Source organism: Mytilus trossulus, chromosome 11 (genome assembly GCF_036588685.1).
Source record: "Mytilus trossulus isolate FHL-02 chromosome 11, PNRI_Mtr1.1.1.hap1, whole genome shotgun sequence".
Taxonomy (NCBI): Eukaryota; Metazoa; Mollusca; class Bivalvia; order Mytilida; family Mytilidae; genus Mytilus; species Mytilus trossulus.
Window position 1 is genome coordinate 37,381,022 of NC_086383.1, and position 23,449 is coordinate 37,404,470.

Sequence of the window (23,449 nt, forward strand, 5' to 3'; positions counted from 1 at the left end):
CCATTGACTACTGTAGCCTAAACCAATATATATATAAAACATGGTAAATTGACAGATTATAGATATATAGATATAAACACAAAAAAAAACAGTTTCTTCGACCTAAATGCAATACAGGTTTGAGAACATAAATGTACATTCTATCATGAGATAGGACGAAAGTGGATAAAAAATCAAATTAGAGTTAGTATACGATAACTGTTAAACAAAAAGAATGTTCACTTCAGCAAAAACCTCAAAATGCCATAATTACTGGATATAATGGCAAATAGGGTCTACATATACTATTACAGGTTCTCTCTTATCCATTATGGAACTTACCGACCCCGTTTGTATCTTATTATGATTTATTTGTTATTTCGTATTGCCTCATTTGAAGACAAAATGTGTTATGACTTGATATCTTAATAAATGTACTTGTTGACTATATTCGACTGTATACTAACAGTGATACATTAACATTAGAATAGATTAATCATTGCGTCCTACTGATACCATAATTACTTGCATAATATTAGTTCGATTCAGTATCCTTTCATGACTGACAACATAATTTCAGTCTATAAATGTTTAATCAATATATGCGATATCAAGATAAGAAATAACTTTTAACATTTCAGTGAATAACATATATACTTTGACAAAGATTGTAATACATGTATAAGTGTATGGTCTAAAACATCTGTTCGTGTGCATGTTTTCTTTTAATGTGGACCATGTTTACAGTCGAATATGAACAATTATATATAAAGTATTTTCTGTTAGGAAAATTAGAAACCCATATACTTTATCGTCTGACCAATTGGTCATGAAAACATATTATTGACATTTAGAAGAAACAGGGAAGTGTTATAAAAATTTCATTTGACACATCTTTTGTAAACATTGTCAAATGTACGTTTTGGACGATTCAAAACAGAATCAACGCGAACAATGATTAAGCGTTTATTGTCGAATACAGGAACACCAATGAATATTTTCCAACCAAAGTAAACAATCGGCTGTTTACCTATGAGACTGCACTATTACTTTCACTCGAAATCACAATAAAAGAGGGACGAAAGACACCAAAGGGACAGTCAAACTCTTAAATCTAAAACAAACTGACAACGCCATGGCTAAAAATGAAAAAGACAAACAGAAAAACAATAGTACACATGACACAACATAGAAAACTAAAGAATAAACAACACGAACCCCACCAAAAACTAGGGGTGATCTCAGGTGCTCCGGAAGGGTACGCAGATCCTGCTCCACATGCGGCACCCGTCGTGTTGCTTATGTGATTACAAATCCGGTAAATAGTCTAATTCGGTAGGTCAAATTCATGAAAGGGAAGGGGATTGTAGTTACGACGTAAGGAACATATCCGATATCATTTGTGAAACGGTTATTCCATAACGGTCAACCAACTCGTGATGGCGTCCGTAAAATTTACGAAGGGATGATTTCAACTTCACCATTTGGAACTCTTGGTTTAATAGCTTCCTTGTGAGCAGTAACCCTCTATCAAGAAAATCATGACAGGAAATGCAAGCACGGGAATATCGTATCAATTGGGAGATATATATCCCGTATGCAGGTGCTGCTGGAATGTTGCTACTTAGAAATGGAAAGTTCACAATTGGAAAGCTGAAATCATCTCTTTTGTCGTAAAGTTTTGTCTTCAACCGACCCTCATTGTCAATTTCTAGATGTAAGTCAAGATATGAAGCCGACTTAACTGTATCTGTAGTATCCTTTATCTCCAATTCGATGGGATAGATGCGATCCACATAGTCACCAAATTTTGAATTGTTTAGTGAAAGGACGTCAACTATATAGCGGAAAGTAGAGTTAAAGGATATTGCTAACTTCTTATCTTTCTTCCTAAGAAGTTCCTGCATGAAGTCAGCCTCATAATAATAAAGAAACAAGTCAGCAAGTAGAGGGGCACAGTTTGTTCCCATTGGGATGCCGACAGTCTGTTGAAAAACACGTCCTCCGAACGTAACAAATATGTTGTCAATCAAGAAATCAAGCATCTTGATAATATCGGTTTCAGAGAATTTTTTGTTTGAATCAAAATGGTTCTTTACAAAGTATGATTTATCCCTCCCTAAGATTGGATACGAAACTTGGATACGAAAACTTGGATACGAAAATCAACACAAACCTTAACGCGGGTTTTGTTAAAGTAATAATTGTGAACCCTACAAATGAAACTCTATATATGCTAACGTTAAGGAGGCTCCTGGGTACAACATTTTTAGCAAAAAATTAAACCTTTACCTTTTCATTACAAATTTTACTTATTACACTATTAGTTGTTACTTTTTGATGTGGTACAAAAAACAACCCACAAAAATGATTTGGTTTGGCCCCAGATGACTTTAAAACTTGAAAAAGCTCCAAATTATCTCCCTTTGGTGCTAAAATGCCATTTTTTGGCCTTGAATTTGAAATATCTTGTTTAACTCATCGGTGACCTATATTTTTTATTATTGTTTTCAAGTAAGCTGTACATGAACTAAATTATTGTAAAATTTAAGCGATTTCTTATATTAGGTTATTTTTTTATTTCGATATTTCCTCTTTTTCTCCTATTAGTTCAACAGAAAAAAAGGACATTAACAAAAATGTATGCTTTTTCCAGAGGCAGATTTTAGCTTAAATAAACGGTGACCCCATTTTTTTATTTCATTTTTCTTTTAAGTATATGATAAAGTTCATTTACTAAAAAATATAGCGAAATCCTATATTAGAAAAAAAAAATTATTTATACCCAGGAGCCCCCTTAAAGTAGTTTTTAAATGTCATTGTATGTTTTCAAAATATTCTTGGATGCATGTTGTGTTATCAAGTGTTTGCTTGTAGTTTGTATAAATTTGAAGAGCAAGCAGTAGTACATAAGTCACATAACTTGTAATAGCAGGGCATACAATATGTATGATGACAAAATTCATACCTTCATCTTCTGCTGAACAGCTTAAAAAGCAATGGACACCAACATCATCATGGTGACTGCAGTGTTCTATATTGTTATTGAAGGAACAGTTTTGTAATTTACTCTCTGAACCAGAACACTTGACATCATTAAACCAAATGATACCGTCACCATTGCTGATGAGATGAGCTGGATGCATTATTCCTGAACTGTAAATAAATTAAAGATACACGGGTTTAGCTATTTCTTTAGCTACTTTCTAATTCAGTAACATCATATACATGTTATATATTGAGTCGAATACAGTATATCATTTTAACAACTGTTCACATAAATGCAACGTTGCATACATTAATAATATTCATCCCAAACCGAACTGACTCTTTGTTTACGTGCAATCTGTTTTGCTGTGGTGAATACGCTTTATATTTTTCTTAATTGAATGTCAAAATGTTCCCAGTCATGTTATCATGGTAAGATTGAACCCCACCTTTCCTAGCATTTTTGGCTTAGTGAGATTGTCCAAAACATTAGAACCTCATTATGATCAATATTGATTATTTTAAAATAGTTGCAAGAACAGTATAATTATGTATGGCTATATACAAACTTTTCTCAGATACATTAAAAACAAAAACAAAATCCAAGCCTATTAAAATTAAACTTTGGATTCTATAGCGTGTGAAATTGACTTGACCTGCAAAGCCGAAGACATGAAACTGTCGTGTGCTATCTAACTGGATATACATTATTTGTTACTTGCGCAAATGATCAATATATTATGCAGATGAATTTAATTTGTAGTATTATACTTATTTTATAAGAAAACACAATGTAATGTGAACATAGTTTATCGGAACATACCTTTTAAAGTCAATGTTGGTTTATTTTCATTTTATTGACTTTCTTACTACAAAATGCTCACTGCTAATGTAACTGACATTTTGCTATCTTATTTTGAAATATATCGATATCTATTGAAGAATGAAAATAAAGCTGAAGTATAAAATTTCAAATCGCTAGATATTATATTTTTTGATTCACATTTGAACTGTTATTTGATTCGATTTTTTGGTGTATTTTGCTCCAATTCGTGAACCTAGCTGTCGAATAAACCTTTTAATTGCTATATATTGAATTACAAAATTTAACCCAGGCCAGTATTTTTCTGGATTAGCAACATATTGACATTAAACTTTTATAATCGAAGTGCATAATGGTTAATCTTCTATATACGTTATGCATACCAATATCCGAGCTGTTTACACGCTACTTCTGCATCCACATTATCAAAGTTCTTGATACATACTGTTCCCCATTCACCTCTATAGTTAATCTCCAGTCGTCCTTGATTATCAGCAAAACCCGGAATAATACGCAAGCCACCTGTATAGAAGATTGTCTTTATTAAAAAAACAGATAAATTCTTTGTCATGTTATAGTTTTGTATATAAAGGCTTTTTTTCAATATTATATTACCTGACGATAACGTTGACAATAAAACAAATCTTGTTATCTGATCGCCATCAATTATAATTTGCACACAAGCAGCAAATGTGCAGATAGTATTTAAATAAGAACTATGAGTAGTATAAATTGTCATAAATAAATAGCAAACACAAAACTACGTATTGTTGACAATATTTGGCATATTTATGACATGGTAAAAGAGGGTTTAAGATTCAAAAATTGGTAGAATCTGATTGTATGGTTAGCCAAACCCCCGTTAATTTGGGATATCAAAGATATGTTGACAAAAAACAATACGCTTCAGTCAAACAGTATTAATAAACACAAGACTACCCAATACGAAAGAAAACGTAATACAATAAGTGTAAAGTATACCATATAAAACGCAATCAACAATGCACATCTGTCATGAATTCACGACATCACACAAGTAAACTAAAAACGAAATAAGCAGTACGCGTCAAATGAATGGACACACAAGCGACATGCTAATGTCTTAAGCGTAAGCCGCCAATTAAAACACACTTACCGTTTTAATTTGTGTGTTTGCATATTCGTATTTGTCAAAATTATAAGTTTAAAGTTCATAGTCTCTTTTTTTTAAATCTGCATTAATATCTAGAAACTATCGTGTGCAGTATAAAAACAAATGTTCAGGGCGAAATGGAGATAGCTACAAAAAATTTACCATGCATGTTTTTACAAATGTACACTGTAACCGATAATCTCATAATTTTGGTATGACAAATAGAACATAAGCCATTTTCCTATTGATTTTCTATTATGAAATGGTCTCGGTATATGTTTCATTTTAGTATGTTAAATTTTGCAGGCATGTATTAAACACTAATGTTCTTAATTTGACTGTAAATTCGTTCTATGGTGACCACAGCTTTTTATCAAAAATCGCGTCGACGTTATCAAGACAAATGTTCACAAAACATGATTGCTTCATTAATTGACCCTTTATTAATCAGTAGTGTGTGCTTGTTACCAAGACAGACACGTTAAAAACCTCAGTTGTTGTATCCTGGATTTTGTCGAAAGAATGGTTTGCTATGCAACCTCCAGTGGTAAATATAAATTAAAAGTATCAGTTCAATAGTTATACACGTTTGGATTGCCTCAAGCGGTGTTTTTATCTTCTTCTTCTGACGAACAGCTTAGCAATCAATATATTTTAACATTATCAAGGTGATAGCAGTGTATTATTTTTTTTTGTCTAGGTACAATTTAGTTATTTACTTTCTGATAGTGTAATTTACCTAAATGATCCCGTGACCATTATTTATAATATCAGCTTAATGTCTAATTCCTGAACTGGGAACGAATGTTTTACTATGTATGATAACATGTAAGTAGTTTCCGAAATTTCATTGTATGTTTTCTGAATTTTGTTGGATGCGTGTATGGTTACAGTGTTATTTTACTAGAAATACATATTGGGAAGGAGAAGCATTATCACAGTCACATAGTAAAATTGTATTGCTTGAGTTGTTTGTTTTGAATAAATGCATACCTTCATCTTCTGCTGAACAGCTTAAAAAACAATGCACACCAACATTATCATGGTGACTACAGTATTCTATATTGTTATTGAAAGAACAATTCAGAAATCTACTTTCTGAACCAGAACACTTCACATCATTCAACCAAATGACACCGTTACCATTTGCTGTATGTTTAGGTGGATCCATAATTCCTGAACTATAAATACATTTCAGATACACGAGGTTAGATATTATCTACTTTCTGTGTATGAATCTATATTATGTAAGGTCCCTTCAATATTCAGTGGAATACAAACCAGTATAACAACTCTTCGTACCGTTTAAAGACATTTTTTTGCATCATCAACACCATTCCTTATTAAGGAGGTACCCAAATTGATTGCACTTATCAATTTTGTCTTCTGTTTACTACATTTATCCAGAGGAAGTTTTTACATTATCTGGCAATTCTTGTTGACCATTACATTTTATGCCTAGGCTATGTTGAACACTATCAGTTTTGCGGTACCCTTAACATTAATAAAACATTATTAGAAACATAGTATGAAAAATTGATTGTTTTAGTCAAAGCTTTTAACACATGGTAGCAAGTGCATTATTCTTGTGAACCCAAACTACTATACTATTGCAGTTTGTATTTTTTAAACCAAAAACATACAGTAAAGTACTTCATATCAACTATACATTCCACACAGACATTATGACATGTTACAACCCTTTAAATGATGTTTAGAGTCATTTGAAAACAAAAACATTTCAGTACAAAGTTATTTTAAGCAGTCCATGTTTAAATCAGTTTCTAAATGCAAACAAATGTTTAACAATGAAAGTTTATCACTTTTTGTTTAGCATATATTTTTCAAAGCGTACTCCAATTAAATATTTTGCCAAACTGTATACAGTTTTTTAAATGGTTTTAATGAGTCATTCAAAAATGTTTCAGTACATAATTTGTTTAAACATTCGGCGAATACATCAGTTTTGAAATTTAAGTGAAATGTAGCTGATAATTACATTCAAATTGTTAGATATATTATTTTGAACTGGAATTCTTCATTGATTTGATAAAATTGAGTTTTTTTGGGTTTGAATTAAGCATTTTTTACAAAACTTTAAATGTTATATTGTATATACCAATATCCGAGCTGTCTACAGGCTACTTCTGCATCAACATTCTCAAAGTCTCTACTACATACTGTTCCCCATTCACCTTTATAATTAATTTCCAGTCGTCCTTGATTCACAGCAAAACCAGACATTATACGCAACGAACCTGCAGTAAAATAAAATTAAATGAATAAAGCAGATGCATTTGTGTTCAAACTTTTAATATATCGTTGTGATTATTTGTTACACATTTGGTTACCCGGTTAAATTGTAATTTGTGTTTTGATAACACTTAACAAAAATTACATTCACAGTTAGAAATATCGTGTTATCTGTATGCACATATTGTGACTTTCTAAAATAATTTAAGTCATATGTTCAATTAGAAACTTTAAAAATTCCATTTTGTGATCTTTATTGGGTAAGCAGATACTATAGTCTGGCTCAAGGTTTGCTATCCGTCCAAAATTGCAATGACTTTTTTTATTTGTGCAAATATTTCTTTAAAACAGCGATTTTCTTAAAATGAAGAAAATAACAAGACGTTTCACGTACCTTGTGTCATCCTGAAAGTGTCTAAATGCGTGTTATTTGCAATGGTTGTCTATGTTTTTTCCCGGATGTTTTGTTTGGGAGAACACATCTACGTCTTCAAAGTTAACGCGACGTTACGCAAAGTTATGAAAGGGACATAATGAATTTTGAATTTTCTCAATATACTGCTAAAATTTACCCCAAGGAACTTACTTTTAAATAAATCAAATGTATTCGGTAATAACTGTCCTTTCCTGGATTTAGATATTTCGGTTTTAAAGGGAAATTACACACTAAAATTTACGAGACGATTTTTCGTTCCATATTGTTAATTTTCCATTTTTAGATGGTGATGTTCTTTTGGCACCATCTTACGGTGTTTATATTTCACAAATTGTTCGCTAAGCCCGTGTCTGTTGTGACGTTTTAGATTTTAACGAACGCAAACTATGTATCACTGGTATAAAGATTTGGTTTTGAAGTTTGGTTGTACCTGTAAAAAACTTATTTCAAACTGGATAGCACATCCTCATTCTTACGTAAATGTTGTTAGCCGTGCCCGGAAATAAAAAAAATGATCCATGTAAACGTGTTTCTTCTTTACATAAACTTATTCTAAAAGGTTACCCTTATTGGTTATTCAACACTGTAATAAGGTCATTGAATATTGTTTTAATTGGTAAAAATATTGATTTTGTTATCAAAGATTAAAAGCTAACTAAATATTACTAGTTTGTTATATACATATACATTTCTATGGATCTACCATCCGTCGATACCCGTAACTTAGTCATGTTTTTTTCTGGCTGTTTATGACGTCTTTTCACTAAATCCATTGTATGTTGGATGTGTACGGATTGTTTAGTCTTAGAGGGATGATTTTTTTTGGTTGTTAGTGGCTTTGAACTAGCTGTCAGATAACTGTTAGTACTATCATATCTGTGCATTATGTCTTTTTGTGTCGGGATGTATAAGTACCCGGCCACGTCTACTTGTATTTTATGTCTATCTGATGAGATAAGCCTTTTCAACTGATTTTTATAGTTCGTTCTTATGTTGTAATGTTATACCACTGTCCCAGGTTAGAGAAGGGTTGATATCCCGCTAACATGTTTAGCCCCGCAACATTATTTATGAATCTGCCTGTCCCAAGTCAGGAGCCTGTGATTCAGTGGTTGTCGTTTGTTTCTGTGTTACATATTTGTTTTTCGTTCATTTTGTTACATAAATATGGCCGTTAGTTTTCTCGTTTGAATTGTTTTACATTGTCTTATTGGGGCCTTTTATGACTGACTATGCGGTATGGGCTTTGCTCATTGTTGAAGGCCATACGGTGACCTATAGTTGTTAATATTTGCATCATTGTAGTCTGTTGTGGATAGTTGTCTCATAAGCAATCATAACACTTCTACTTTTTTATAACTCCCATTAAAAACGAAACGTTGACTTTCAACCAGCTATGAACTACGGGTTTTCGGCAAAAAAAAATAAATACTGACAGATGTATGAAAAACAATCAGCTGGGCACAACTAGAAAGACGACAGACGAATTGGTTATGGGAACTTAGTTGACCGATTCACATATTTCGAAGCAAAAAATGTTATTTATTCTAGCGGCACGTTCTATAATCACGTATATAGTGAATCCCCCCTTTTTTCTACTTTCTAAGTTCTTTAAACATTGATAAGATTTATAAAGTAGGCGAGACACGTTATCTATCGAACCCTAAGCCATTTTCATTTAATGAAATTGATTTTTTTTTAAAACTGCTGCAGGTTTATCTTGCTTATCAAAACATCGGTGATTTCTTTCATTAAATGTGGGGAAAAATAGTCTTCAACATGTCCAAGCCAATTGTAATATTATGAGAGTGAATGGTAAAAATAATTGATAACATGCATTTTTATAAAGATGAATATATCGTTTGAATGGCTTCAGAAGCTAATTGTTAGCCCCTTATGTCTTTTTGTTTTGTACTTTGATTTAATAAATTGGGACCTCGATGATGAGTTATCTCATTTGCACTCACTGCATATATTCATATATATTTTACACATCCAATTTGTCTACATTACAGTGTCAATTTCATAATAACTGCATAGAACTCGTTTTGAGTTGGCAAAATACAATTCCACGTTGCGGCTGTACTAAAAAAGATTCTAGTCTCAATCTGAAATTGCGCTGATTCTTGCTTTTATTTTTCACCCAAAAAAAACCCAATGATAAAACGTTACATGGAAAAACGAAGAATACATCAATGTGCGGGGCGTCCTGAAGTTTTTAAATTTTTAGATGCATCACTAAGTTCACCTGCAAAAGTGATAGAGAACACATTAAATATGTAAATGATGTAGGACTCTAAAGTGCAACGGGGACGCTAAAATGCGATGGTCACGCTAAAGCGCGTTGGTCTACGCTAAAGTCCGATGATCTCTATACGTCAAAGTGCCATGGTCCGCGAAAGTATAGATGTACGAAACGTAGTTGTATTTAGACGTTGACAGTCGTTTATACACACCGATAAAGGACATGCTTGAAGATGAAATTCAAAATGGACTCGACAAAATGCATATTCAATTATTTAAATAAGGTTTACCTTAAAATATTGTCGATTTTATTGAAGAGTATAATCGTCGGTAAAATTAAGGTACACGTTTTCTAGTGTAACTCATAAATTGTCCATTAGAATATCAGTGTGTACGTTGTAGTAAAATACATGTGTTAATACTCGCTACGAAAAAGGGGAAATCTCGAACAACAACCCCTTTCTCTCATATTTAGATTAAAGCATTTAAAAATAGATTTAATCTATTCTGACAATGACCAAATTTTGTATTTGAAACTGACAAGGGGATGTGTCTACATTAATAGGCTATATAAACTGCAAGCTACATCAAGTATCCAATACGCTCTCGTCCTGAACATGCATGAAATATTTGTCACTGAACGTTAATCAACCAACAGTCAATAATATATGTCCGCATTGTTTAAAATTCATTTAAAGGAAACATAGAATTTTTGTGACACCTACATCACCTTTTAAGGAATTATTACTAGGTAATCTTCTAAATTTAGAAATAGTCACATAAGACTACAAGTAAAGTAAAAGCCAATCGCATTAAATGTTATATTATAGCAAACTAGATTTTGCAAAAAGACTTGTTATTAAAATTAGACCCCTTTAAATTTTCTCTTTTGTTCCATCGCCCTTATAGTGCTAAACCATCGCACACAAACAACCATCGTACTTTAGCGTGAGCAACCATCGCACTTAAGCATGACCATCGCACTTAAGAGTACCACCGCACTTTAGAGTCCTACAAATATACACAACATGCAATGACATTTAAATGCTTAAAGTTAAATAGGAGAGAGTTAATGTCATGCTACTAAAATGTCCTACGGGATTTATTTTTTGTCTGCACAAACATCAATGAGAAAGCCATAGAGAGAATAACAACTTTATATAAACATGCATTCAAAATCAGTTTCTGTTTCTGATTTTGATTGGCGTGTCTGCTCCATAAACCGCGAGGAAGAAGATGGTGGAGAATGGTTTCGCTGATTGGTTGACGAAATGTTACGCAAAAAAAGCGAAAACTATCGAAACGAAAAACACAATAACGACTCACTGTTGTTACTAGGAGACAAAAAGTAGCCGGCATACCAAAGTTTAACCTCCGTAAGGATCGGACTGTAGGCGGTATATCCTGATCAATGGAGCGGTTAGTAAATACATAATGTTAACTGAATTGGATGGACAGTTTTTCGATCAAATACTTTATCTTATAGTGGTGAAAAAAATAAAGTTTTTAAAGGCTGACCCCTTTGAGCCAGAAACAAATAAATTGTAATAATCATTTGATTTACACGGTTTTTCTACTCATCAAAAACTCGGCCAATTCATCAAAACTCTAAGGGATATAGTTCATCTACTGATGTGGTTACACAGTGTGCTTGGTACGCAGGTAGGTTAATGCAGTTTATGAAAAAATAGCAATGATTTTCGGTGTTTGCATCGCAATATAAATCTGACGTCATTTTCCCAACTATTCGACACGTGATTGGCTAGAACGTTTCGTCGACGTCAGATTTTAGCTTGTCACCAACAGCTGATCGGGCACCTTGTTATGATAGAAGTCAGTGTCTTCAGTTCGCGACAACACGTGAATATAGATGTGGGTTGCTAATATTTTGAGGTACGTTAGTTTTAAATTATTTTAGCCTTCTGCCGAGGATCTTGGATATATCCATTTCATTCACGATTATGGATATAATCTGAAGAGAAAGCTGCATGTTTACTTAAAAAATATGGTTATTTACACGTTTCGCTGTCAACATGATGTGGTCAGTCTGTTGAAACTTCCTTTGAAATAATTTGAAATAATTTTTCACGCTTACACTATCTTACTTGCTTATAAACAATCCAATCTTTATTGACTATTGACTTATTTACAAATATAATTTCACGTCCACATTTTGCAGACTGACCAGGGATGCATTCATGCGGGTCAAATGTTTAAATTTGGGAAACCATGATCAACCATGCAACGTATTAAAGGAGTAGCATTAATTTTTGTTAAAATGCCCGATCAACATGCCGGCTGAGGCCCGCCACCTTTCACCTATGCCTTTATGTTTATTTTATATATAGACATAAGATTAAATTAAATATGTATTTTTAATATTGATTCACTATGATAATGTGTATCTGAAGTATTTGTGTGTTTGTGTAGATCCTTTCAAATATTTATACACTTGTTTTAAACAATTTACATCAACTGATCAATCTTAATTTGGTGTATTTTATTTTACAACCTGGTGTGTATACAATTGAGTATTAATTGAAACCTTTCAGTAATTGTTGTAACTTCTTTTTCAGATTGATTTACAACTGGCACACATAAGTTGACAGTTAATGCATAAAGAGTGTAGTTTCTATAACATCAAATATGAGGTCTATACACAATTAAATGTAAGTATCAGTTATATTATAATGAATGATTCCTGCTAGGGTCCTTCAGTTCTATATTTTATATACCATTTTCTATATTAATCTTTATCTATTTTGCCCAGTATTCTCTATTCTTTGTATTTTTACACACCATCATTTTCTTTTATAAATCAGTGTTTTCTTAATCTTTAATTTCTCAATCTTTAAATATTGCACTTTTGCTTAAGGGATTATTACATGCTTGGTGTAACTATTCTGTAAACACCATCCAGACCCTCAGTTTAGGTGAATATAATTAAGTTATCTGGTGTATTAAGTCACCCCCACCCCATATTGATTATAAAAGTCATATTGATTATTAATAACAAATTGGCAAAGCAATGTGATGGGTAAATATCAGTTATAGAAAGTTGTATGACAATTTATTGTACTTTTACAGACAATTCATCAATTAAACTTTGTGTCAAGTTTACTTTTAATTCAAAAATAATTAAGGAATATACAAATGTGACAATTTTGACTGAAGTTTTCTATTTGTATCATAACATGAATATCAATAACTTTTAAATGCCATTAATGGTTTACATATTTTTTTCAGTACATGCATGAAGATAACTTGGAGGCAATGGTGTCATACAAGTTAGTTTTAACTATGATAGCCTAACTGAATTTTGAAAAAAGTTATCAAAGAAAAAGAGTGACCACTTCTGTCTTATGAAGATCAACATATATATATACAAGGAAATTGTCAGACAATTGTAACCATGTATAAGGATAGCTTTAGATATATACATGAAAAGAAAGTGAAATCAATATTTTTAAGATAAAATCTTGATGACATATGACAAAAATATAACAGTGTTGAATATGAAAACACCATGCCATGTCACATGTAACTTTGGAATGCAGCAGTTTTCAGTATGACACTAAAAGGAAGGATTTCATTACTGTTAAAACTGACTCTTAAACATTGAAGACAGAGAAACAAATGTTTTACATCAGAGGAAATGACTGTGCACTTCTTTCTTGAAGGATCAACACACACAAGGGAATGTTCATATCATTATGCATCATGTGCAGTAGTTGAGATAATTTTGGATATATACATAAAACTGTGAACTAAGTGATAATTATAATTCAAACATCATATGTGGTACCAGCATGTACTTACTGGTATATATATATAGATTCTTACATTGATACCAGTGGATAATCGGATTTATCCAATCGAGATAGTTAAATTATCAATTTTAAAGTCCAAGCCGCCTCGGCGAGGACTTTAAAATCTATAATTTAACTATTGAGATTGGATAAATCCGATAATCCACGAGTAACTATGTAAGAATCTGTTTCTCTAATGATTAAAAAGACATTTTCTTTTTTTGTTAACCGAAAATCCCCCTTCGAGTGCCTTTCACATTGCACGAAGTTGTCAATTTCATTAACACCTGTTATCATATTTTGATTCATTCAGTTAGCTAAAAAGGTCATGACCCTTAAAATCATCCAATGATCTTTTGAGATCACCAGCAACCACACGTTGATTAAATTTTTTTATACAATGGGTTCGGAAAGGGATAAATTTCCATAGAGTTAGCGAAATTGTAATTCACAACATTTTACATGAATATATAGGAATATTCTTTGAATGATACATGTGAGATAAAAAAAAAAACACAAGTAAAGGAATAAGGAATTATCTAGTACAGCATTATCATATGAAAACCAGCAGAATGATATATGTCTACATTTATTATGGATCATGGAAACTACAAGGAAGTATATATTGTGTGCATTATTATATCAGAATTATCAGTTTTAATTCAATGTGACATATGCAATGCTTTTTGTTTTAATTTTGAGAAAACTTTTTGAAATGAATGAAAAATTATAAGTTTCTTTGACTTTGAACCTTTGAAATATCAATAGTCATACTTGTATGATTGTAATAGGCAGAAAATACTCATACTGAACTCAAGGTTGTCACATGCATACAACTTTATTGAATAAACAAATAGTTTTATCTAAAAGAAATTTCTTTTTTTAATGTTTTTTTTAATTTACTGTTTTGTACTGGAAAAACGGCAATGAATGAGTGATGCATGTTCAAAAAATGAACAAAGCTCTAGAAATTATTGCTTATAGCTGATGCTGATATAGTTTAAAAAAAAAGACCCATTCACACATGTGATGTGACAGTAACTGATCCTTCAAATTCAGTGAATTAATTAAAAATGTTTTTAAATAAAAAAAACATTGAAAAATCTTTAACAGGTCTGGGCAGATAAATATTTCTCGTAAAACATGAGTTTGATAGAAGTCTTCACGGGGATTCATACTACCATGCAGTGGTGATTGGTTAAAGTGTTCTATCTGGAGAATCATTTTGTTTTAGAAATACTGTATTGCCGTTCGTTATCGCGTTATTTCACTATGCTAACCTTGGTAATCTAAAAGTCGTAAAGACCCTATGATATTAAAATTTAAGGAAGTAAGCAAGATAATTCTTTTGCAATCGGCACACGTATATGTATGTGTAGATAGAAATGAACATTTGGTTACGAAAACCCTTACAAAGTATAACGTCAGAGTATCCCCCCCTTTTCTCTTCGTATGCATGGTGATTCTTTAAAGATTCATGAACAACTCAAGAATGAAAATGTGAAAACAACAACATTATTTTACATCTTTAATGTGTTAATCTCTAGTTAGAAACTATCAAAATGTCTATTATTTCTTTCCCAGCATTTTCACGCCGAAAAGGGGAATAATCCATCTGTCATGATCTGAATCAATTCAGTGTTTAAATGTCGCCGAGCAAGGACTTGGATATCATTCATCTATAAAGATAGCATTGGCACACCCCGTTAACATTTATTGATCTCTTTACAACTTGGCATATTTATTCTTGGAAAGCTCACAGATACGAAGATTGTTGTTTCTTGTTTTTAAAATGATTACAACATTTCTAAAATTGGCAAAATAGTTGACTTTTGGTGTGGCCACGGTTGGATTGTATGTCACTTCTGTCATTTTCTATTATAAAAGGGCACATTTAAAGAATGAAACAGCTGTTACGTGAAAGATAACATGTTTGTCAACCAAATACAACTTTATTTTTATTCATTTGTCTAGTTCTATGGGGTGCGCCAGGCTCTTGAAGTTGGACGTTTACACGCCATTTTTGAAAGGTGCCCGTTACCATGGCAACCAGGTAGGGGGTTCTGAGACACCTTAAATTAAAACTTTGGATGATATTAGGGATGTTATAAATAAGTTCTGGGTATGGAAGTTTCAAGACAAAAAATCTAAATTATTTCAAATTTCATTGTTTTTTATATGAATAAATAGCCGATTTACTCTCGAACAGCATTAACCTACCTGCGTACATTAAACACGATATTTTAAAAATATTTCAAACTCGAAAGTCGATTTCCTTTACAAGTGGCAAATGTTGAATGTGCTATTCTTTTTCTGTTTTTTTATTTTAAAATCAAATATAAGTATAAAAGACTTTTTTTAAGTACAGTAAAATAATAAACTTATTCTGACGAAAATGCAATCTTCGTAAGTTTTGTAGGCACTTGATATCATGTTTTTTTTCTGAGAAGAGAAAACCGCAGACATATGAAATGTTCACAAAGTTTTGACAAACCCATACCTTCATTTTCTGAAGAACAGCTGAGAAAACAATGGACACCAACATCATCATGGTGACTGCAGTAATCTATATTGTTATTGAAGGAGCAATTCAGTAATTTACTTTCTGAACCAGAGCACTGTACTTCATTTAACCAAATGACACCGTTACCATTATTAGTGATTCTAGGTGGACGCATGATTCCTGAACTATAAATAAATGAAAGCTCTACATGTAGTGTTAAATATTTGAAACTTTTGTTTTGGGATATGTCAATTATTTTGAGTATTCAGTTGAAATCATGAGAATAGTTTAAGCATTGATTGTGCAACGAGAACTGTGTCTATGCATTTATGCCGACACAAAATTGTTTCAATATTAATGCACTGTCTCTTTGGACTTTGAAGAAGGGTCTGCAGTTACGCATGTTACGTAAAGCTATAGACGTATATACGTTCTTAAATTGACACTCAACATTTTCTCGGTAATTAAAATGCATATTACTCAATGTTATCAAAAATTAAAACATCTTGTTAACTATCACACTAAAATGCTTTCCGACGATCAATTAAGCAGGGGAAGACTACACAAGACCATTACTAGCATTAATGTTGCATGTAGCCTTGTCAAAATTATATCTGCTCTAAAACATATTTTGTTTGTTATAAAACCTCTTTTGCTATTAACACACATACGTATCGATACATTAAGTATTGAAATACAATGTCATTAAACAGAACAATACAATTATTCCCGTCTCAAAAGCTGACATAGTCCTGGTGTATTACCTTTAAAATTGCTATTACGTTACGTTCCTACAACCCCTAGGATTGATCACGGAATCTCCGAAATTTCCTCCGCAAAACAAAAGAAAAATGATAGCAAACACGGACCAATATTAACACAAATTCAATATATGTTTTAAATTATGTTTGTAAAGCTTGTTATCATATACTAAATAAAATCTAATATATTTGAGGATTAAAATAACAAAGTTATGTGGAAAAAAAAAACGAATATCCAACGTTACAGTTATGAAAAACTGTTTTAACTCTTTTATATATGATATTGTATCTTATTCTCTGATTTTCTTGAAACTTAAAAAAGAACAATGGCATGTGTTTGTTCTTTGCGTCGTTTAAGCCATTTTTATTCCAAATGTCATTTTAATCAGTGGCTGCATACTACGCTGGAATACGAAAATGTCCGACGACGTTCTTCGTTAACTCAACGCCTGAGTGCATTTTAAACAACGCGCACAAAAATTTAATATCTTTTTCCTTAAAGTAGGCATATTATATGAAGAACAGCCAATCTTGATGTCTAAAAAGTACTGAAATGATATGACGGTTAATAATGTGTATCAAAATAAGGTAATATCTGCATTCCTATTCACAAAAATAAAAGTTTAAGTATTTTAATTCTCATTACATCTCAATTCTGATTAGAAAACTTGTCTCAATATGGTAAAAATAACTGATTTCAAATAAAATAGCATCATTTTAATAAAAAAAGGCTATTTTTTTGTTTATTTTAAACAACACAAATAAAATTTTAATATGATTTCTCTGACACTCTTTCAATTTCATGAAAAAAAAACTATTCTAATCTATAAAAAGTACAAAAATTGAATGGCCTTCAATAATGTTAAGCAAAATGAATAAATATTTGCATTTTAGTCAACGCATACAAAAATTTAACATTTTTTTCCCTTAAAGTAGGCATATTTTATAAAGAACAGCAAATCCTGATGTTCAAAACGTACTTAAATGATATGACGGATAATAATGTGTATTAAAATAAATCAATAATTGCATTCTTATTCTACAAAAAGAAAAGTTTAAGTATTCTAATTCTCATAACATTTCAATTCTGATTAGAAGACTTGTCTCAAGATGGTAAACATAACTGATTTCAAATAAAATGGCATCATTTTGAATAAAAGAAGACTTATTTTGGTTATTTAAAACAACGCAAAACAAATTTTAGTATGATTTCTCTGACACTCTTTTAATTTCATGAAAAAAAAACACTAAATTATAAATGTACAAAAATTCCAATGGCGGTCAATAATTTTTAGTAAAATAAAGAAATATTTGCATTTTAGGCAACGTGCACAAACATTTAATATCTATTTCCTTAAATTAGGCATATTATATGAAGAACAGCCAATCTTGATGTATAAAAAGTACTGAAATGATGTGACGGTTAATAATGTGTATCAAAATAAAGTAATATCTGCATTCCTATTCACAAAAATAAAAGTTAAAGTATTTAAATTCTCAGTATATCTCAATTCTGATTAGATGACTTGTCTCAAGATGGTAAAAATGACTGATTCCAAATAAAAAAGCATCTTTTTTAATAAAAATAAGACTAATGTTGGTTATTTTAAACAATGCAAATTACATTTTAGTATGATTTCTCTGACACTCTTTTAATATCATGAAAATAAAAACTATTCTTAACTCTAAAAAGTACAAAAATCCAATGGTGGTCTATAATTTTGAGTAAAATGAAGAACTATTTGCATTTTAGGCAAAGCATACACAAATTTGATATCTTGTTCCTTAAAGTAAGCATTTTTCATGAAGAACAGCCAATCTTGATGTACAAAAAGTACTGAAAAAATATGGCGATTAATAATTTGTATAAAAATAAAGTAATATTTGCATTCCTATTCACACAAAAATAAAAGTTTAAGATTCTAAATCTTATTGCATCTAAATTCTAATTAAAACATTTTGGATATTTTAAATACTGCGAATAAATTTTGTATGATTTCTCTAACATTCTTTAAATTTTATCAGATACATATAATACAATTATATGTCTCTGATTTTATGAACAAACCATTAATTTTAACCTATATACAGTAAAAAAATCAAATGTTTGTCAATAATTTCAATTCAAATGAAGAATTGATTACATTCTGGTTCAACAAAATCAAAAGTAAATAGATACTTCTTCAAATATTAAAATTTTATACAAAATTTGTCAATAAAGGGAATTTATAGCAACTGATTGCAATTGAAATTACAATATTGTCAAATATGAGAAGAAAAATTAGCATTTTACGCAATGCGTACAAAAAATTGATATATTTGTCCCTAAAGTAAACATAATTTATGAAAAACAACCAATCCTGATGAACCAAAAGTACTGAAATCATATATGGCGGTTGATAAGTATTATCAAAGTATTCAATAACTGCATGCTTGTTCCACAAAATAAAAGTTTAAGTATTTTAATTCTTACTATATCTCAATTCTAATGAAAGTATTTATCTCGAGTTGTTGGAAACAAGGACGTTTATCTAAATATACGTCCTTGTTGAAAATAACTGATTTCAAAATAAAACAGTGTCATTTTTTTAAATAAAAAATACTTTTTTGGTAGTTTTGAACAATGTGAATAAAATTCAAATATGATTTATTTGACATTTTTTAATTTTATGAAAAACGACCTTTTCTAAACTAAGAAAAGTTCAAAACTCCAAAGGTGGATTATCGGCATTTTCGTAGGTAGAAGTTCATGTTAACTGAGACATATAATACTATTTTTTTTTATTTTTTATTGATCTTTTTGGTGTTCAAGCTACAGTGCATACATACATACATACATTTTTGCAATATATAAGTGATTGACATATGGCATAGTCATACTATTGATATTTTACGAATAAGACATAGTAAAAACAAATACAAGTAAATGATTTGAATAATCGGTATATGATACAAGTAAAAGATACTTTGGAATACATTAAATATACATGATCATATCGAGAATAAAATTTAATTAATTAATAACTTCCATAAATTCCCCCCATCTGTCGACAAATGACTCGTGCTTGTCTTTTGAAAGATATAAATATTCTAATATCTCCAGACGTCTTTTCAAAAATTTGAGAAAAGCTTGCACAGATATAAACAATCTGTCTAATTGTGTGTACTTTACATAATGAATGTAATATTTTGCCTGTAAAATACAATAGTTTAACACTAAGTTATCAGAATTCAATATACCAAAAATGACACTGTCTTTATTTAAAAATATTTTTACTCCAAAAACTAAATGCCACCAATTAGAAAATTCTCTCCAAAATCGTTTTATTTCTATACATTCAAAAAATTTATGCTCTATAGTTTCTATTTCTTTACAACTGGCACACTCATTAGTTAAAGAAAGTTTATATTTTTCAAGGAGATAATTATGTGAGACTATTCTGTGTAACACTTTATATTGAAAAGCTTGTAGTTTGCTTTCAATAGTACATTTAAAAGCTAGCGAATAAATATTGTTCCACTTTTCGTCACTAATTTCTATATTAAAACTTTCTTCCCACCTTTGTTGTGAAATGGGAAGACACTTACCCGATCGATAAAAAGTGAATATACATCTTTAGTATATAATTTGCTAATAGGCATTTTTTTATTCTCATGCTCAAAAACGAATCCAAAAGAGTTGCTCTTAGGTGACATGTGTTGTTGTAATAACAAATCTTTCCAGTCACGTGGTATAGCAAGTTTAATAGAAAGAATGTCTACAAAAGTAACATTCAAATTATATTTTTTGTTAATAGCGTCATGAGACAAAAATTCGCCTTTATCATCTACAATATCATTAATGAACCTTATGCCTTTCGTGTACCAAGATCTGTAAAAAATACTCGTTCTGTTAACCTTGATAAACGGATTGAACCAAATAAATTCTTTTCTAACATGAAATGCATTTAACGGGATGAAAATACCCTTGAAACGTTTCCAAGCAGATAGCACTTCTATATAAAAAAGAGGTGCTTTTAAATTTAAAAACTCGAATTCACATCTGCTCATAAATAAATCCTCTAAATCAAAAAGGGAGAAGAATGCTTTGGAAACATGTTTCCATTTAGAGTCATGTTCTGACAAAAATCGTTTTACCCACATGATACGAAAGGATAACAGCTGTACTTCAAAATTTGGTGCTTTCAGTCCCCCCTCGCTAGGAGACTTTTGAATAACTTCCGATTTAACTTTCGGAGTACTATCATTCCATAAAAAGTTATTAATGTCCCTTTGTATTTTAATTACATAAGATCTTGGTACATGTGTAGATGAAATGACATAAATAAGCTTCGATATTGCAAGTGATTTAAGAATTACGATTTTACCGATCAAGGAAAGGTTTCTGATTCTCCACATTTTAATAATTGATTCCATTTTTTCTATGCATGTATCTAAGTTAGAACAAACCATTTCATCAAAAGCGTTAAATTTTAAACCTAAGGTTTTAAAACCATCTGTCCATTTAATAGGAAGGGAACCTTCTTTGTTAAATTTATTTCTTCCAATCCATGTTGCTTCGGTTTTCGAAAAATTGACTTTTAACCCTGAACACTTCTCAAAATCATTAAAGGAATCTAATAAAATTTGCGCAGAAAATACATCTTTCAAAAAACAAGTGGTATCATCAGCCAACTGTGAAATTTTTATTTCAGTATCCCCAATTTTTATACCTGATATATGGTTGTTCTTACGAATATTTATTGCCAGCAGTTCAACGGCCAAAATAAATAAAAAAGGAGACAAAGGACACCCTTGTCGAACACCTCTCTCAATTTTGAACGGACTAGAACTAAATCCATTATTAACGACAAGACTAGATATATTTGAGTATAAAGTTAAGACCCATTTCCGGAACTTGCTACCAAAATTAAAACAAGCCAATGCTTTTTGAATAAATTTCCATTCTAGCGTATCAAACGCCTTTTCGAAATCGACTAGTAATATAAGCCCTGGATAATTTTTTAAAGTAGTAAACAATATAATATCAGCAATTAGTCGTAGATTTTCACCAATATATCTACCAGCCACATATCCTGTCTGATCCGGATCTATAAGTTTCGGAAGAAATAATTTCATTCTTTCCGCAATAACTTTGGCTAATAATTTGTAATCAAAATTTAAGAGAGAAAGAGGTCGCCAGTTCGACAAGAGTGTTCTATCTTTATCTTTCTTTGGAATAAGAGTCAAAATACCCCGTCTTTGGTCTATTGAGAGGGTTCCGGTCTCGAAGGAATATTCATAGCTTTCCAAAACATATTTTTTTACATCAATCCAGAAAAATTTGTAAAACTCAGCGGTAAGCCCATCTGTACCAGGGCTTTTATTATTTTTAAATGTTTTTAAAACTTTAACGCACTCAGATTCTGAAATATCTGCATCGCATATATCCTTTTCCAGATCAGTTAGCTTAGGAATAAAATTTAAATCAAAAAAGTTAGAATCACCTGAATATTTATCAGGGTCTTCTTTTGATGAGTACAGATTTTCGTAGAAATTTCTCTCTTCGTTTAGAATTTTTTCTTGTGACAATATTTCAATGTCGTTTACAACTAATTTGTTAATACATTTATTTTTATAATTACGTTTTTCTAATGATAAAAAATATTTTGAATTTCTTTCATTGCCTTCGCAGTGCTCGGCATGTGATCGTATAATAGCCCCTCTTGTTTGATTATTTACTATTTGCTCTAAATCTTCTTTAACAATATCTAATTCAATTAAAAGTGTATTTATATCTTTATCTAAATATGTACGAGAGAGATTTTTCTGAATTTCGTCTAGTCGTTTTTTTAAACTGGACTCTCTTTCCCGCAATTTCATGTTTTTATATTTGGAATATTTGACGGTTGCGCCCCTTATTTCACTTTTAATGGTATCCCATTTTAAATTTTTATTTTCTAAATTTTGATATTTATCATCACATTCTGATAAAGTATTTTTGACTATATCCACATAATCTTTGTCTGTCAATAAACCCGAGTTGAATTTCCAGAAACCGGGACCTCTCTCACTAAAGTTTTCGCCTGACAGTGTCAACTTGATAAGACTATGATCAGATTTTATAGACGGAACAATGGATGTTTTTGTAACACTGCTTGACAAAAAATTCGATATCAACCAAAAATCTAAACGACATTGTATAAGCGGGGTTCTTTGACGCCAAGTATATAATCTAGAGTCAACATTTTTTGTCCTCCAAATATCACATAAGTCAAATTCTTCTATAAAATCTTCTAATTTACTCGTATATTTGACAGGTGTGTTATATTTTGAACCACCCATTTTGTCTAAAGATGGATTTAGTATCGTATTAAAATCTCCACCCAAAACGAGATTTTGTTCTAACTTTTCATTTAATAAAATCTTTAATTTTTCAATATATTCAATTTGGTCATTTTCAAAGTTTTTGGTCGGTGCATAATAATTCACAAAAACAAAATCTGTGTTATCAATTTCAACAGTTAGAATGAGATACCTTC

General features: G+C 31.0%; 1 protein-coding gene across 1 annotated transcript in view; it reads right to left on the reverse strand.

The window, feature by feature from the left end:
- The window catches only part of LOC134690016 (deleted in malignant brain tumors 1 protein-like), a 28,406-nt gene extending 20,827 nt beyond the window's left edge, over positions 1-7,579 (reverse strand). The window contains exons 1-5 of the mRNA XM_063549985.1: positions 7,570-7,579; positions 7,042-7,180; positions 5,916-6,103; positions 4,174-4,312; positions 2,948-3,135 (exon numbers count right to left, since the gene is read on the reverse strand). Coding sequence (XP_063406055.1) covers positions 2,948-3,135; positions 4,174-4,312; positions 5,916-6,103; positions 7,042-7,180; positions 7,570-7,579 — 664 coding nt within the window. The remainder of the gene's footprint in view (positions 1-2,947; positions 3,136-4,173; positions 4,313-5,915; positions 6,104-7,041; positions 7,181-7,569) is intronic.
- Between the last annotated feature and the right edge of the window lie 15,870 nt (positions 7,580-23,449).